This window comes from Lynx rufus, unplaced genomic scaffold (genome assembly GCF_022079265.1).
Source record: "Lynx rufus isolate CCGP_SWC_20201006 ecotype Redwood Valley unplaced genomic scaffold, mLynRuf1.p SCAF_7, whole genome shotgun sequence".
Classification (NCBI taxonomy): Eukaryota; Metazoa; Chordata; class Mammalia; order Carnivora; family Felidae; genus Lynx; species Lynx rufus.
In genome coordinates this window covers 133441738-133459654 of record NW_025814889.1, presented here as the reverse complement: position 1 = coordinate 133459654, position 17917 = coordinate 133441738, and the positions used below count along the sequence as shown (strand labels likewise).

The window sequence follows — 17917 nt, the reverse complement described above, 5'->3', positions numbered from 1 at the left end:
AAAGCCTGTTGTTCACGTGGCTTCAGCTTACACCCCGGTCTCCTCTACCACATCCCTCTGTAAACCTTCAATTCCTTTTACCAGAACCCGCTGTCACCTCCTGCCTTTCCTCTGGCACTCCCCTGTGCCACCCATGCGTGGTCCAGGAATGGCATCCAATAAATGCTTGTTAAAGGAATGAGATGTCCATGCACCTGCACCCCGCAGCTGACTTAAGTCACCCACCTGCAAAAGCTTTCCTGGCAGCATGACCCCTGCTGCTCAGAATTCTACTCTTCACTATCAATGATCAATAAGGCACTATGTAATAGAATTAAAAAAAATTTTTTTTTCAACGTTTATTTATTTTTGGGACACAGAGAGACAGAGCATGAACGGGGGAGGGGCAGAGAGAGAGGGAGACACAGAATCGGAAACAGGCTCCAGGCTCTGAACCATCAGCCCAGAGCCTGACGCGGGGCTCGAACTCACGGACCGCGAGATCGTGACCTGGCTGAAGTCGGACGCTTAACCGACTGCGCCACCCAGGCGCCCCTATGTAATAGAATTTTAGACTTATTGCTATTAAATTAGGTCACTGTCTCTAAGAATATTATAAGCACCCTGAAAATAGCGGCCATGACACTACAAACCACATTAGAAAGAAATAAGCCTGAGATCTTAACAATCATACCAGGATTTACTGAGATGGGTAAGTTTTGTCCCCCTCAAAGCAGTTATCTTGAAGGGCTATGTACTTGTTCCTGTAATGTTTTCTTGGCTCAGGCAGCTTGGGAACTCCTCTTTCACACTGCACTTTCACAGTGTGCTAAGGCATTTTTCTCAATATCTGCAGTCTTTCTTCCTTTCTTTTAATGTTTGTTTATTTTTGAGAGAGAGACAAAGAGACAGAGTGTGAGTGCAGGAGGGGCAGAGAGAGGGAGACAGAATCTGAAGCAGGCTCCAGGCTCCGAACCATCAACGCAGAGCCTGGTGTGGGGCTCGAACTCACACATCGTGAGATCACAACCTGAGCTGAAGTCGGATGCTTAACTGACTGAGCCGCCCAGGCGCCCCACTACAGTCTGCTTTCTTAAAGCAACAATGATTTGGATGAGTTCCAAAGGATCGGTATTCTTTCCTGACACTGCCTTACACACGGTGGGTTCACAGTCCTCACTAACACTGACCACATGAGGCAGCGGGTCTAGAGCTCTGGGCAGGCCACTCACCTGGCTCTGGGTCACACCTGTGAGAGAGGAAATTGGGCTAGATGGTGTCAGCCCGTCATCTAACATTTTAGAGCAAGTTTAAAGAATTAGTGAATCCAATTTCAACAAAAGAGTAATTTGGAAAATACTCGAAATAATTTGAATAAATGATTGAATAAATAATTGAATAAATTGAATAAATAATTTGAAAAAATGTGGGACAATTGTATCAAGAAACAGTCTCTACTTTTTATTGTTAACTACAAAAAGGTAGACGCCAATAATGCAGTGACGGAAGAAGCAATAAAGGAAATGCTTTCACAGTCAGAAGGAATTTTCAGAGCATGCTAATGGGCTCCCAGAAAGGACATGTGTAGGGCACACCTCGCTAAGGCAGGATTCCCCCATTCGACCAAGAGCTTGAGCAGACCTAGCAGAAAGGCAGGCAAAGGCACAGTTATGCCCGTCAAACACAAGGCGCTGTAGTGAGTGAAGAGAAAGTTTTAGAATGTTCATGTGGTAGCAAAATCTCCCATTTGAGACTAATGGCAACTCAAAAAAAGAAACTGGGATAGCTTCATGTTTGTCTTTTAAGGAAGGGGTGCTAATACAGAAACCACAATAGGAATTAGGCTTCAAGAGGGTTTTCGTATGTTTTTCATCCAAATACCACAGAAGGCAGCAATCTAACATACCATGGCTTCCAGTTTAATAAGTGAATTTTTTTCTCATGGTTTGGCTCCTTGTCAGTATTTTTACTGAAGTAAACCTAACTCACAGCAAGACTCATAGTAATCGAACTCGCTTTCTCAAAAATTTTTAGCTAATAATAAAAACTGATTCACCATTAAGACATCCCCAAGTGGTCCCTTCCTACACTGGACAAATACTTATTTTACAATATCCCTGTTCATTCAGCAACTATTTATTGAGCACATACAATGTGCCAGGCACTTAGGACACAGCAGTTAAAAAAGAAAGAAAAAACCCAACATGGACTTAGTCCTGCCCTCATGAAGCTAATGGAGTAATTGGGGAAAGAGACAGTCATTAGAGAGAAACACATAGAAACATCCACTGAGGCTGTGGTAAATGCTGTGAGGGGCATGATACCGTGTGTGCATGTGCTAGGGGTGTGGACCTGTGGGGGGGGGGGAGGGGTGTTCCCAAGGGAGTTATCTCTAAACTGAGGCTAAAGGAAGGAGGTGCTAAGGACAAGGGGGTGGCAAGAGGAAGTGGTCTAAGCAGGGGGAACCACATCAGCAAAGGCTACGAAGTAGGAGAAACCTGGCTGCTGAGGAACTGAAATGCGGCCAGGGTGGCCAGATCACAAAGACGAGGGAAGTGAAGTGTGAGAGGAGAAGGAGTAGCAATGAGCCTACCCAGCCACAGCCCTGCAGGCCCTGTGAACAGGTTTCTTCTTTGTCCGCAGAGCATGGGAATCCGCTGCGGGGTTCAAGTGGGAATGTTAGATTTCTATTTTAACAAGGTCACTGGATGCAGAGAACAGAGCATGTACGAGAAGCCCAGATGCAGTCCATGCACATACTGCTGGTTCTGTTAACTTCACTAGTATCGTCAAGGTCCATGCAGGCCACAGACCACACTCATTACTTTAACAGAGAGGCTTTAATATAAAGAATGGCTAACCAGGTATAAAATTATTAACTCACTGACAAGTCAAAAAGAGGGAGACAGAGAGGGAGCACACCAATGCTGTCCTAGGCTGGGGAACCAAGTGAAGAAGTTCCACCATGGACCTCTGAGTGGGGAGGGGGCTGTGGTGGGGTGCCAGCACCTCGGGGGGTGCAATAAGGCTGGTCCTGAAAGTACTGGGGAAACTGGAAAATGGATTCAGCTGCTGCTACGGAAAGGAACTGCTGTTGCTGTTGGAGCAAAGTAGTATTGCTCAACTGACCCTCAGGGGAAGATGAAGCAGACAGGAAGACGCAGGTTCCTTCTTCCTTCTCTGCCCCGTCCCCCCCACCCCCCACGATACCTAACAAAGAGCCAGGCGGGCAACCAGAAGCGGGTGGTAGGATCCCAGCTTCAACATTACAAAGAGCATAGAAGGCTGAGCTTGAAGCTGAGAAAACAAACACTTAATAACTGACAGACCACATAAAAAGTGCCTAACATAACTTTACCAGCCACTGTTCCTTCCAACATAGCCGGATGACTCACTAACCAAAGGTATTAAATCCAGGATGCCAGTGATTGCTAAGACACACGAATACTTTAGGTGCCACTAAGAAAAGCTGCCACCAGTTGGACTGCCAAGTCTCCATGAACTGTTAAGATGCATCCTTATTGCAAAGATATTAGAGGGTGAAGAAGAAAATGTAGGTCTCAGAATTGACAAAACAGCTTAGTATTCTTTAGCAAAATGTCAAATTTAATCAAAACAAGTCATTTCTGTAGAAAACTGTTACTGAAGAAACCAGATAAAGGGAAATACGGAAAACTAGGAGCTCTAAGAGGGACCTGCTTTACTTAATTTTTTTGTTTGTTTTAACTTTTTACTTGGAGGTAACTATAGATTCACATGCAGTTGTAAGAAATAAATACACAGAGATCCCTAGTCTCCTCCAATGGCAAATCTTACGTGATTATAGTACAATGCCACAAACAGGAAATTCACATTGATGTAACCCACCAACCTTACTCGGATTTTACCAGTTTTATATGTACTCATTTATGTGTGTATTTAGTTGTCTGCCATTTGCCGCATGTGGATTTGTACGACCATCACGCCACAGTCAAGATACAGAACAGTTCTGTTACAAGAATCCTGTGCTACCCCCTTTCATAGCCACAGCCACCTCTCTCCCCTACTGATACTAATCTGCGTTTTTTTTGTTTGTTTTTTTAATTTGAGAGAGAGAGAGAGTGCACACACGTGCGCATGGGGGAGAAGGGGCAGCAGAAGAGACAGAATCCCAAGCAGGCTCCATGTTTAGCACGGAGCCTGATGTGGGGATCGATCCCATGACCCTGGGATCATTACCTGAGCCAAAATTAAGAGTCAGACGCTCAACCAACTAAGCCACCCAGGTGCCCCCGATCTGCATTATTGTTAAGGCGAAGACCTTATTCATTATTTTATCATTATTTGTCACATTGAGTTTTCTTCCATATTTAAAGAGTGATTAAAGAATATGGTATCTCAGTTGGCTTTGGGTTAGCTATTCCTATACAGTAGTGCACTGCAAAATGGTAAAGACCTTTCCAGATAAGGAAATCTTTTTTTTTTTTTTTTTAATTTTTAAATGTTTTATTTTTGAGAGGCGGGGGAGGGGCAGAGAGATGGGAGACACAGAATTTGAAGCAGGCTCCAGGCCCTGAGCTGTCAGCACAGAGCCCGACATGGGGCTCGAATTCATGAACCAGGAGATCACGACCTGAGCTAAAGTCAGTCGCTTAACCAACCGAGCCACCCAGGTACCCCGGGAAATCTTATTTTTCAAGGAGGAGATGGCACCATAACCCTATCAAGTACTAGTCGTGTGACCATTGCATTCCCACACTCTCGTCTTCTCCGCCTGAATCTCTGCAGCTCTGAATGTTAGCTTCTATAATTATCACTGTGATTGGTATTATTATAGCCTGATTATGTCTCCCATGATCCAGTTTTGCTACCCTCTGATACATTTTTCACAGAGCAGTCAAAGCGATTTTTATAAAAATAAAATCCAAACATGCCAGTGCTTGCTTAAAATCCCTCCATGACTTTCCGGACCAAGCCTCATTTCCGGAGCCTGTCATTCAGACCTCTTCAAGGCCTGGCACTCACTTGCTCGCCAGCCTCTCTAGACCCAGGGCAGGCAGCTCCTCGTCACCTCCTTCCCCTGGACCGCTGCTCATACCTTTCAGACTCAGGGTGCTGCCTGCTTGGCGAAACCTCCGTGACGCCCTTCACTGTAGGCTTCGTGTCCCCTCATTAAGCGAGTACTCGCTTTTTATTGTGGTAAGTTATATGTGACATAAAACTTACCATTTTAACTATTTTTAAATGTAGAGTTCAGGCCTTAAGTACTTTATTCGATTTTAACACAAGTTTATTACTCTAGACGCTGCATACGTTGCAGTATATAACAGTTACCCATGAAAGAGAAGAGGAAAATAACAGAAGCTACAAACTAGAGAAGACACAGTGTCATTTAATAGGAAGGGTTAAGCGATTATTAACAGTTAAGACCCGAGCTGTCCAATAAGGTGGCCACTAGCCACATGGGGCGATTTAAATGAACTAAAATTAAATAAAATGTGAAAATTAGTTTCTCAGTCATACCAGTCACATTTCAAATGTTCAAAAGCCACATGTGGCTACTGGGCACCACACTGGATAACACAGATGTAGAATATTACTTTTCTTTTCTTTTTTTGAGGGGCGGAGAGGGAGAGAGAGAGAATCCCAAACAGGCTCCATGCTCAGCATGGAGCCCAATGTGGGGCTCAAGGTCACAACCGTGAGATCATGACCTGAGCAGAAATTAAGAGTCAGACGCTTAACCAACTGAGCCACCCAGGTGCCCTCAGAATATTTCTATCACTGGAGAAAGTTCTACTGGACAGCACTGCTTAAGACTATTTTTAAATGAGGGGCGCTTTGGCTCAGGTCTAACTCACAGTTGGAGTCTGAGCCCTGCCTCGGGCTATACACTGACAGCTCAGAGCCTGGAGCCTCCTTCAGATTCTGTGTCTCCTTCTCTCTCTGCCCCTCCCCTGCCTGTGTTCTGTCTCTCTCAAAAGTAAATAAATATTTTTAAAAAGAGACTTTTTATTTTAAAAAAAATTTTTAATGTTAATATATTATTTTTGAGAGAAAGACAGACAGATAGACAGAGAGCAAGCAGGGGAGGGGCAGAGAGAGAGGAAGACACAGAATCTGAAGCAGGCTCCAGGCTCTGAGCTGCCAGCACAGAGCCCGACGCAGGGCTCGAACCCATAAACCGCAAGATCATGACCTGAACTAAAGTTGGCCACTTAACCGACTGAGCCACCCAGGCGACCCAAAAAGAGACTATTTTTAAATGAAATGAGAAATACCCAGCTGGTGAAAGACAAGGCACATGGGCAGGAGCAAGGCCACAGCCACAAGGGAAGCTGATGCATGTTGCAAGCATGTAGAAACCCGGTATACGGAGACCACAACCTTGGCCTGTGTCCATACCCAAAGGCCATAAAAACTCCAAGCTAATCTGTACCCAAAGGTATGCTTTTAAGTAAATAATACATGCTGGCAGTAAGGACACTAATCAAAGTGCCAACGGCAGTAGGTGCAGAGGCTAAGAATGGAATGTTAAGACGGTGAAGGCATCAGGAAGCCAGCAAGACCTCTCCAGAGAGGACCATGTTCAGAGTGTTAAAGAACGGACTTCAGTTAGGGAGACAAAGGCGAGGAGGGCGTTCCAGGCAGGGTCCAAGGTCACAGAGCTAGTAGTAGGTGGCAGAGCTGAGTTTCAAACACAGGTCTGCTTCCCAGTGATCTTGACCACTCTGCTAGATTGAGGACAGTGCAGGAGCAGAACAATCTGAGGCAGAGGGTGGGTGGAGCCTTAAGAACAACTAGAAAATGCCAGGAGAAGGGTCTAAGATAAGCAGGGGCACAAAAGGCTTTGTCTTTCAGGCTAAATTTGGACTTTATCTTGGTGAGGAAGCGCTGAAGAAAGCTAGGAAGCAAAGTAATTGAACAACCACATTTCCATTTCAGAGCTAGCCTCCCAGGCGCGTGGAGGAAGGCTATCTGGCAGGAGGAGAGGACAAGAGGACAGGTGAATCAGGAGGCAGTGCAAGGTAAGGGAAAGACTTTAGGCTCCGGAGTCAGCCCAGCCAGCTCTACCCAGCACACCACGTTGGACACGGGTTCCCCTCCCTGTTTCCTTTGTGTGAAAGAGGGTACCCCATTTTGCTGGGGGTGAGGGACCAGCCTCTTCTGAGAACACCTGCCAGAGTTCTGACAACACCCTCCTGCCGTCCTCTCTGGGACGGGGGCTATGAGGACAAGGCAGGCTTGGAACTGCCAGGACCTCTGGCTGCCAGACTGAAGCAAAGCACGAGCCAGCTCAGCCTAGAGGTACAGAGAAGGGTGGGGCCCCAGGCTTCCTAGTACACAGGCCGGTCCATCCCTCTATCGGTTTAAAGGTGTGCGCTTGGTGTAGGCTGCCTGCAACTCAGACCCACGATAAGTTTGTGGTAAGGATTACACAGGACACACGTAAAGCACCAAGCACGCTGCTTTATGAATGTCAGGTACTCAACACGGGTGGTGTTTGTGGTGCTACTAAAATCGTTTGGGCACCAGAAATGCACCTGAACCAAGGCATGCACAGTGAGAATAAAGAGGAAAGATGAAATCTCAGAAAGATACTCGTAGAGAAGTATCAAAAGTGCTTGGTGATGGGGCACCTGGGTGGCTCAGTCGGTTAAGCATCCAACTTCAACTCAGGTCATGATCTCACGGTTCGTGGGTTCGAGCCCCACGTCGGGCTCTGTGCTGACAGCTCAGAGCCTGGAACCTGCTTTGGATTCTGCGTCTCCCTCTCTCTCTGCTCCTCCCATGCTTGTGCTCTGTCTCTCTCTAATTCTCAAAGATAAATGTTAAAAAAAAAAGGGGGGGGGAGCTTGGTGACTGACTACCCGAGAAAGGTAAGAGAAAAAGAAATGGGTGAGACAGTCATTATCAAAGGAGATGTTTTTGCCCATCAGGGGACATCTGTGAACGTGAGGAAAACCTACTTGTCACAACTGAAGGCACAGGGTACAACTGGCACCTAGTAGGTACAGGCCAAGGATGCTACTCAACACCCTACAACACCTGGGACTGGCCCCCAAAACAAAGTATTAGCCAGTGTCAAGTGTCCGTTCCAAGGTTTAGAAACTGTGGTCTGAGGGGCGCCTGGGTGGCGCAGTCGGTTGGGCGTCCGACTTCAGCCAGGTCACGATCTCGCGGTCCGTGAGTTCGAGCCCCGCGTCAGGCTCTGGGCTGATGGTTCAGAGCCTGGAGCCTGTTTCCGATTCTGTGTCTCCCTCTCTCTCTGCCCCTCCCCCGTTCATGCTCTGTCTCTCTGTGTCCCAAAAATAAATAAACGTTGAAAAAAAAAATTAAAAAAAAAAAAAAAAAAAGAAACTGTGGTCTGAGATGATTTCCAGGTTCCTAGACTAGGGTCGCTGGTAAACTCTGGGTTGTCAATCAAGGGGGAGCACCCAGGAGGAAGAACAGAGAGGTCTGGGGCTGGGGGAGGCACAACGCAGGGAATGAGCTCGGCCTGGGATGTGGTAAAACTCGTGTGCCCATTGAGGCGCCCAGACAGACCTGCTGAGTAAGGGCTTGGAAACATATCAGAGGAGAGGTCGAGACGTAACAGGAGTCAGTCTTCAAGTGCCAAGATAGAATACCAGGTCCCAGGAGTACTGAGTTTCTCCAGGGAGCATGAGGAGAGGATGGCAAAGGACAGGTCCGAGGATGATATAAATCTTAGCAAATCATGGCATATAAAACCATGACATCTTCCTTATAATTGAGTTAACGTCTAGGACAGATGCATATAAAAGGACGCTTGTTACCAACGGTATGTCAACAGTTCCCAATCCTCGCCTTTATTTACAACTTTAACACCACCTCAACTGCAGTAAAGAGGAACACTGAGGAAGTGTCCAACTCATCTACCTGTTTTAACCACTGAAAGCAATGCCTGACAAATGCCAGAGAAAATAATTTTGACCAAAGCGCTAGTAGTGCCTGGTAAATCTGGAAGCAAGATGGAGTCACAAACTCTCTTATCACTTTTAAGCAAAGACTGTCCAAGACACACATCTTCAAAGCTATTTTATAAAGATAAAACTGTATGTTCAGCAAACAACATTAATGGGCTTGCAGGGGTGGGGGGTGGGGAACAGTGCTGGGTGTTAGTTCGGGAGAACAATGATCAGTATCTACGTCCCCACAGTATGTCACGGAGGACAGGGCGTCTTTATGCCCGCGGTCTGTCCCACTTGACTGTCGGATCCGTGCAGCAAAACAGTCACATGGGTACTGTCATCTCTGCTTTATAGTCGAAGAAACCATTTCAAAGATTTCTGTGATTTGCCTATGCTCACAGAACTAGTTAAAGGGCAGGGAAGGAGGACATGCCCTGTGAAACCCGAGAGGCAGACAGGAAGCAGGGAGGAGTATCTGGCCCCTGCTTTATATATGAAAATAGGGCCAGGCCCAGAACGATGAGTGACAAAACACGCACTTTATATGCATTAGTCTTTCAATCCTTTATGCCTTGGGTTCTATTATCATTCCCATTTTAAAGTGAGAAAACTGAGGTTCAGAGACTTTAAGTAAATTACAAAGTTTTACACATAGTAAGTGGCAGAGCTGAGTCTTAAACTTAGGTCTGTCGATGCCCAAGCCCAAGTTCTTAATTTATTCTTTGTCTTTTGTTTAATGCTGAATTTTCCAGATTGTTTTGGTAAGATGAAGGTTTGGGCTGTTTCTATTGCCAGCCAGATGGCTACATGTCCAAACAGGCTGGAAGAAAGGAAAGCTGGGTCTTTTTATTTTGCTATTACTCTCTATTAAGTATATGATTTGGATAGAGAGGGGCCAGCGTAAGCTGTCATTAAAGCCTCTGTGCTCGAGAACTTACGGGGAAAGTGAATGTTCTAAAGGAAGGCTGCGATCAACATAGACTACAATAAACTGGGGCTCTCTTAGTCAGCTACTCACATTTTGAAGTCTTATCAATAGGAGATTAGGGACAGAAACATTAAATGGCTGACACGTTGAAAGAGAACCTAATGTGGGAAAGAAACATTTTTCCATCTGGCTCAATTACTTACATGCCAAGAAAAAAGAAAATGAAAAGGAGCTGGGAATGTTGCTGCTGTGCTAAACATGTGAATATGCTTTCACATGCCACCAAACCCCCCTTTAGCCAGCTCTTCGGACACAATGTCACGTCTGCAGCAGCAGAAGCTTTCCCAATGCCAAAGTCATGGGACAAACAAAGATCCCTGGGCCTGCCTTTTCCTTCTCCCTGTTTCAAGCATCTCTCATCTACAAGGAATTCAAAACACATGTAAAAATAAGTATTTAGTACTTGAATTACTTTTTGGATGAAGACTTGACATTTCTGTTATTCTTCTAGTCTTAAAAACAATAAAACTTCTGGGGATAATTTTTAAATAGTTTTTATTGTTAAATATTTAGTGCACACAAAAGAACACCCATGTACCCACCACTCAGTTAAAGAATGAAACCTTCCCAGTACCCAGAGCTCCTTGTATCCCTCTATGACCCCACCCCTTCCTACACCATGAGTTAACCACCCCTCAACTAAAGGCCTGTCAACCCCTAGCTTTACCACAAAATGCTTTAGAGCCTAAACAATCTATTTTTGTTTTATGCATTTTTATAAATGGATTCATACTATTTTATTCTTCTGTGACTTGTTTTTCTCACTCAATACTATGTCCCTGAAATTAATTTATGTTGTGTTACAGTTCATTCATGGAAATGCTGTACAGAGTTCCACTGTTAACGTACCACAACATATTTATGCATCTTTCTTTTGATGGACAGTTAGGTTTCCAATTTGAATGACGGCACACAATTGTCGCTGTAACATCGGGTACCCGCCTCCTTTACAAACATATGTACAAGAGTTCTTCAGTGACGTAGGTTCTTAAAGACAACTCGAACTGCTGGGTCACACTGTCCATGTTTTCCACCTCCACTCATATTGCTACATTATTTTCCGAAGTGATGAGTACAATTTATGCTCTCACCAGAAGAGTATAACAATTCCTGTTGCCCCATATCCTCACCAATTCTTGGTACGGTATTTTCCAATCTTTTAATTTTTGCTAATTTGAGGAATACAAAATGGTATCTCATTGTGGTTTAACTTGCATTTCCTTGATTACTCATTAAGTTGCACCCCCCCCCCACATTTATTGGCCATTTAGGTTTTTTTCTGCTGTGAAATTCATGTTATTTTCCTACTAGGTCTTTTTCTTATCAATTTGTAAGAGTTCTTTATGAATTCTGGATACAAATCCTTTCTTGATATTATGCACTGAAAATATTTTCCCTTTAGTGTAGACACTTTCATTATAGTGTCATTTAATGAAGTTCTTAATTATAAAAAATATGAATGCATCAACATTTTCATTCATGATTTGTGCTTTTGCATCATGTTTAAACATCCCCATCCCAAGATCATAAATATTCTATATTTGTTTCTGTAAGTATTAAATCTTTCCATATTTCTATGACTCCATTTGGTATTTATTTTTGTATATAGTGTGTCTGATTTGATCCTTACACACAGAGGGAAAATGATCATGTAAAAATGGAGGCAGAAATTGGAGCATTACAGCTACACGCCAAGAAACCCCAAGTATTGCCAGCAAACACTGGAAGCTAGGAAGAGACAAGGAAAGATTCTCCCTGTTGCCTTCTAGAGAGAGCCTGACTCTGCCAACACCTTGATTTCGGACTCCCAGCCTCCAGGAATGTGGGAGTGTAAATTTCTGATGTTGTAAGTTACCCAGTCTGTGGAATTCTGTTGTGGTACCCTAATCCAATCACATGGAGTGTCCCAGCACCTTTTGTTTAAGAGTCCATCCTTTCCTCTGCTAACCTGCAGTGTCAACTGCCACCTTTCCCTACTGATTGGTAAGACCGGTGCTGTCACAGATTCCATACACATGTGGTCTGAATCTAGGCTTTCCACTCCCGATCTATCCATGCAGTTTTACAACACTGCCTTACTTCTACAGCTCTGTGTTAAATCAGGGTAGGGTAAGTCCTCTTGCTATTTCTGTCCTTCCCTCTTCCGTATAAATTGTAAATCAGCTTATCAAGTTTCAGAAGAAATTATTGGCACTTAAAAAAAGGAAAGAAAAGCTGGGATTCTTACTGGAATTGCTTTGAATTTAAATGCCAATTTGAGAAGAAATGACATTTTCATCCTTTTTTTAAGTTTTTTTTATTTTTAAGTAATCTCTCCACCCAACGTGGGTGGGGCTTGAACTCACGGCCCCAAGATCAAGACTCACATGATATTCCAACTGAGCCAGCTTTCCAAATTTCTAGGTGCCCCAGAAATCACGCCTTAAAATTACTGAGCCTTCTTACCAAGTCATGACAGAGCTCGATGCTTATTTAGGTCTTATTTAAATGTCTCCTAATATTTTCTCCCATGGAGGCCTTGTTAGGTTTAGTCCCCAAATTCTTTCATTTTCTGTTGCTACTCTAATGATACTTAAAAAAACAAAAACAACTATGATTCTTTTTTTTTCTTCTCTTTTTATTTGAGAGAAAGAGAGAGACGGAGACAGAGAGAGAGAGAAAGAACAAGCAGGGGGAGGGGCAGAGAGAATCCCAAGAAGACTCCACACTGTCAGAGCAGATCCCAATGTGGGGCTCGATCCATGAACTGCAAGACCATTACCTGAGCCGAAACCAAGAGTCAGACGCTTAACCAACAGAGTCATCCAGGCACCCCTAACAACTATTACTCTTAAACATAAAAAAGATGAAATGCTGATCTTTAGAAACAGTTCCTAGTCATATATTCATGGCCAGTAACCTCTTCACTGACCATCTCATACAGAAGTCAGACGTTTTAATAATGATATTAATCTACTATTTTAGTGCTCATTATGTGTTGGACACTGCCCTAAATATGTAATCCTCATGCCTCTGAGGTAAATTCCATTAACCTCATTCTACAGGTGAGGAAACGGCTAAGGACCCAAAGAGGTGGCTCTGGAAATAAAAACCAGTATTTGGCTCCACTGCATAATTTTTTTTTTTAAGTTTATTTATTTTGAGAGAGAGCGCGTGAGTGGAAGAGGGGCAGAGAGGGAGAGAGAGAGACTGTTAAGCAGGCTCCGTGCTATCAGCACAGAGCCTGATGTGGGGTTTGATCCCACGAACCAGGAGATCATGATCTGAGCAGAGATCAATAGTTGGACGCTTAACCAACTGAGCCACCCAGGCACCCCGCACTGCCTAACTTCTTAAATACTATTGTATTGTCCCCTTGTATTGTGATAGATGACAACAGTAAAATCCACCTTAACTTCAGAATCCAAGAAGAATAATTATTTTCTAATAATCAAAATCCCCTTAGGCTGCCCAAATTCACACGGGTTCTCCAAATCAAAATAGCACTGACACTGCATTCAGGGATTCAAAACTACTTTTCTAATTTAGAAGAAAATACTCTCTAGGTGATAAATACCCAACACTTTTAATAATTATATTTAAAAAAAATTAAATCATATAGTAAACCAAGAATGTCACAAAAGCTGATATTTACTTATTTCTGTTTGTTACAATGGTAATTTTCAGATAATTACTCAATTACTTAAATATTCTCAATGTTTAAATGTCAATTTCCAAATTAATGACTCACTTTCAAGTAATGGACCTCACTCAGACCCTAAAGCTTCTAGGTTGATGGTTATTACTACTTCTGTGGGCACGCCAACATCTGACTAATCTTGTGCTTTCGGTGATTACATTACTGCTTTGCGTGTAAATTCTTTCTTAATATATTAGTCACAGAATCAGCATATTCAGAGTACCAGTCATCTTTTGACCTCTAGTCAATACCAAAGGATTCTTTTTAATTTTGATGAACACAAACATGATCTCACCTTACGTTAACAAGTAATCTATGAACGAACCTCTACTTATTTAATTATTTTTGTGTTCTACGATGCTACAAATACTTACTAAACTTCTTCTAAGCACTTGGCGTATATCATTGAACACAACAAACACTGACAATTTTCCCTATGAGAACAAGCCAACCAATTGAAAAAAACAGGCCCAGCACCTTCCAGGTGTGGTTCCGGAGTGGCTGGGAATAGCAGATCAGCCTATTAGATCACATGTGTGGAATACATCTGAAATTAAAACCATCGTCAAAATTAATGTATGCGAGGCAAAGTACCCTTTGCCTGCATGCGGTTTTCAAAATGGGTACGTGGAACAATGCTGACTGGTAAGATAAAAATGCATCAGTACTTTCAATATAATAACTGCAAGGGTCTCCTTAATATCAGTAATTTCGCTGGATGAAAGAAAATAAAGATTAAAAACCAACGGCCTTTTTCCTATGCCCAATTCAGTGAACCGTAGGCATCCCTACAAAACCCCAGTAATTGGCAACTTATTAAAAGAAAAAAAAAGCAGTGGCAGTGGCCGCAGAGACAGAACAATAGCAGGTTGGTGTAAGTATAGCAGGGCTTCTTGATAGCCCCAGGCGGCTCTGCAGCTGCTCTGCAGTCAATTATTCTCACAAAAGAGCATCCACGAGGCCAGGTAGCCCCCGGGTTGGTTACACAAGTTCTCATTCAGAGATACATCATGCTTACAAATAGTGGCACAAGCAATAAAACCCAAGTTCCACAAACTGCTTTGCAACACATACAATTTACTCCAGCTAATCACTTGGAGGCTTTTTCTGAATACGGTGGAACAGAGGAAGCAGAAGGGCAGGTCAACAGCCAGCAAGATGTACACTGCCCGGGTTCCACCAGCCCCTGGGAACCAAAGCAGCAGTAGGTGATTCTGGATGACTGCCCCTGGACACTGACCACAGCATCTTCAACCAGGAGGAAAAGAATTGAAACTGAGTTCCCACTTTACCCTAATGGTCTGTGAATAAGTAGCAGACTCTCAGGTTTCACAGAACGGACCAAAATTTGCATTAGAAGATCCTGCCCCACGCCTGGGTGGCTCAGTCAGTTGAGTCTCCGACTTAGGCTCAGGTCATGATCTCACGGTTCGTGAGCCCCGCATCGGGCTCTGTGCTGACAGCTTGGAGCCTGGAGCCTGCTTCGGATTCTGTGTCTCCCTCTCTCTCTGGCCCTCCCCTGTTCGTGCTCTGTCTCTGTCTCAAAAATAAATAAACATTAATTAAAAAAAAAAAAAAAAAAAGAAGATCCTGCCCCATACGTCCTTCTCATAATTAAACCACCAAGAACCCACAGAGACTAAAATACAGTACCAATGGCTTATAAAATGCAAAGACTAGATGTTCACAGTCCCTAAAAGCTTAAAGAGATGTGGCAATATATAAAGACAGTTAATGCATTTTGCTCAAAATTTTGTATTATAATATTTCTTTTCTTTTCCTTTCTTTCCCTTTTGTTTATGGTAGGGGTGAGTAGTAGAGGGCTGAAGAAGGCAATGCTATTTGGGTAGAAAGAGGGCAAGAAGGAAAACTGAGGAAGAGATGGAAAGGAGAGAGAGACACATCATAACGGGCAAAAGAGACAAAGTAAGGGTCCACCCCACAACTAACACTCCTTCTGGATTCTAGATCACTGCACCCTGCAGAAAGATGGGGCCAGAATTTTCAGCAGTTTCTGGAGGCACTTCTCGGCTGCACCTGCCATGTGGCAGGAAATGAAAACAAAACATACAATCGCAGAAGCAGAAGGCCTCACCACATGAAAATGTTCTGACGGCTGAACCTAAGGCTATATAAAGAAGATACCAGGTCTCAAAAGTTCACCTCAAATGCAGAACTTACTGTAACTGTAAAGATTTTCCATAAGTGGCACTGATCAAAGTAATCATTAAAGAATTTATTGGGCTCTCTCTCCAATTTTGTCTCTTTCACTGCACACTTGTAGATTTCTGCATTCTTATGACATACCTGAAAGAGATCAAAGTAGAACCAAAGGGTATTCTCATGAAGCTGATTTCTACGATGGAAGGGCAAAGATGGGATTGATGGTCAAATCCAAAGATGGACTGATAGAAAGAGGAAGGTGGTTTATATAGCCAGAAGCAATCCTGATGGGAATCCATTAAGGGGGTGAGGCAGACCCTGGGCAGGGGGGAAAACCTGGCATGTTGTGACATGTGAAGTCTTTGTGATGCACTAGAGTGTCTGACACCTGGCTGGGAAGCACCAACAGCACAGGACTGAAAATGGGGTTTGTTCTGAGCTATCGGTGAAGTTTGTTAAACAACACAGTAAACACCAATAATTAGTTCTCTCCACTTAACAAGACAGGTTGACAATCAGTGGCCACCATTTTTTGAAACCTGCTAGTAAGCTAATGCCAAACTGAAGCCTCTTCCACACACACACACCTTGGCCTCATCAGTCTCAGCCAACGAATGGGCCTGATGTCCTCCTCACTAAATTCAAAAGTATGTTAAATCAAAATGTCAGTGAAAATCTGGGCAAGAAAGGCTACCAAGAAAAGACATCAGGAGCGTAGAAGACAGACAGGATGGAAGCAATGCTGAGGGGCTATAACTTTTGAGATATGTAGCAGTACCAACTCCCAGATGGATAATCAGAAAAGCAGAGTACCTCCCACCTGCAATGTCCCCCCTCCAATATTCTACTCAGGCCACGCCTATTCCTATTCCAGTAGGCTTTCTATGCATGGGCCCCGCCCCTTCAACACATCTGTAAGAACCTGAGGTCCCTATGGGCCAGAGATGTGGAGGAAACATTTTGGTCTTCAGAAAGCTATGAGGGTGACTAACCAACAGTGTGAGCTACCCATCTGCAAACTGAGAAGTCATTCGCCATCTTGAAGCAATACATAAATTAGATTGAACTTTTTTATTAAAAAAATTTTTTAATGTTTATTTATTTTTGAGAGAGACAGAGAGAGAGAGGAAGGGGAGCATGAGCAGGGGAGGGAAAGAGACAGGGAGACACAGAATCCGAAGCAGGCCCCAGGCTCTGAGCTGTCAGCACAGAGCCGGACGCAGGGTTTGAACTCATGGACCGCAAGATCATGACCTGAGCTGAAGTGGGACGCTTAACCGACTGAGCCACCCAGGTGCCCCACAACCAGGTTAAATTTTTAAAAATGATGGTCTCCTTTTGAAAGACAGACACCCTCTGCTTCACAATTTCCAACCATATCTTTCATCCTACATGAGTTTATATACACTTACAGGTAGCAATGGTTCATTTACATTTCCTCACTGAGTGCAGAAAAATCACAATCTATTTGCAATTACAATCCCCTAAAAATAAGTTATGTGATTCTTTCAAATGTGAAAGGTAACAAGTGGAAATATTCTTGTTAAAACTTATAATAGAAAGTTGGTCATTTGTAAAATAGATATGCCAGAGGCAAAAATGAAAAAAAAAAAAGTCATTTGGAGGTTTTAAAAGCCTACTTTGGTTTTTAAAGCAGCATTTGTAGCAGGGTATATTGGAATATAAACATCAAATTAAGTGACTTTAACTAAACTAGAACAAGTACAAATTCTCTTTCAAAATCCATCAGGCAAATTTTCAAAGCCTCATATACATGATTTCCTTGGCTTATACTACTTGAGACAAAAGTAACTTGACATTTCTTAGTGATTTACATTAAATGATCCTTCCAAACTTAGGCAAAACTCATCTAACTATTCTAAAATTATATGATTTGATGGGCGCCTGGCTGGCTCTGTCCGTAGAGCGTGCGACTCGTGACCTTGGGGTCGTTGAGTTCAAGCCCCACGTGGGGTATAGAGATTATTTAAAAATAAAATCTTTTTAAAAATATTGTATTATTTGAACATGGGCAAATTTCCACACAGAAACGTTAGTAGACCAACACTTGAGCAGAGACAAATCTAGAATGAAACCAATATTTCATATTCCATTATTGCTCAAGGTCCAGCTGTATTTAGTAAGACCTGTAGACAAGTGTCCCCTGCTGTGTGGTGTTTTACATCACTCTTACAA

At 43.3% G+C, this 17917-nt stretch overlaps 1 protein-coding gene across 12 annotated transcripts in view; it reads right to left on the bottom strand.

Moving 5' to 3' along the window:
• The window catches only part of TNRC6B (trinucleotide repeat containing adaptor 6B), a 244734-nt gene that overhangs the window by 88588 nt on the left and 138229 nt on the right, over positions 1–17917 (bottom strand). The window contains exon 2 of one of the 12 annotated variants that reach the window (XM_047066096.1): positions 15740–15865. The exons of 9 other annotated variants lie outside the window; for them this stretch is intronic. In XM_047066096.1, the coding sequence (XP_046922052.1) occupies positions 15740–15786 (47 nt within the window). In that variant the 5' untranslated portion in view covers positions 15787–15865. Of the gene's footprint in view, positions 1–14850; positions 14994–15739; positions 16826–17917 lie in introns of those variants that run through there. 2 more of the 12 variants (XM_047066098.1, XM_047066097.1) reach the window with 2 other exon arrangements.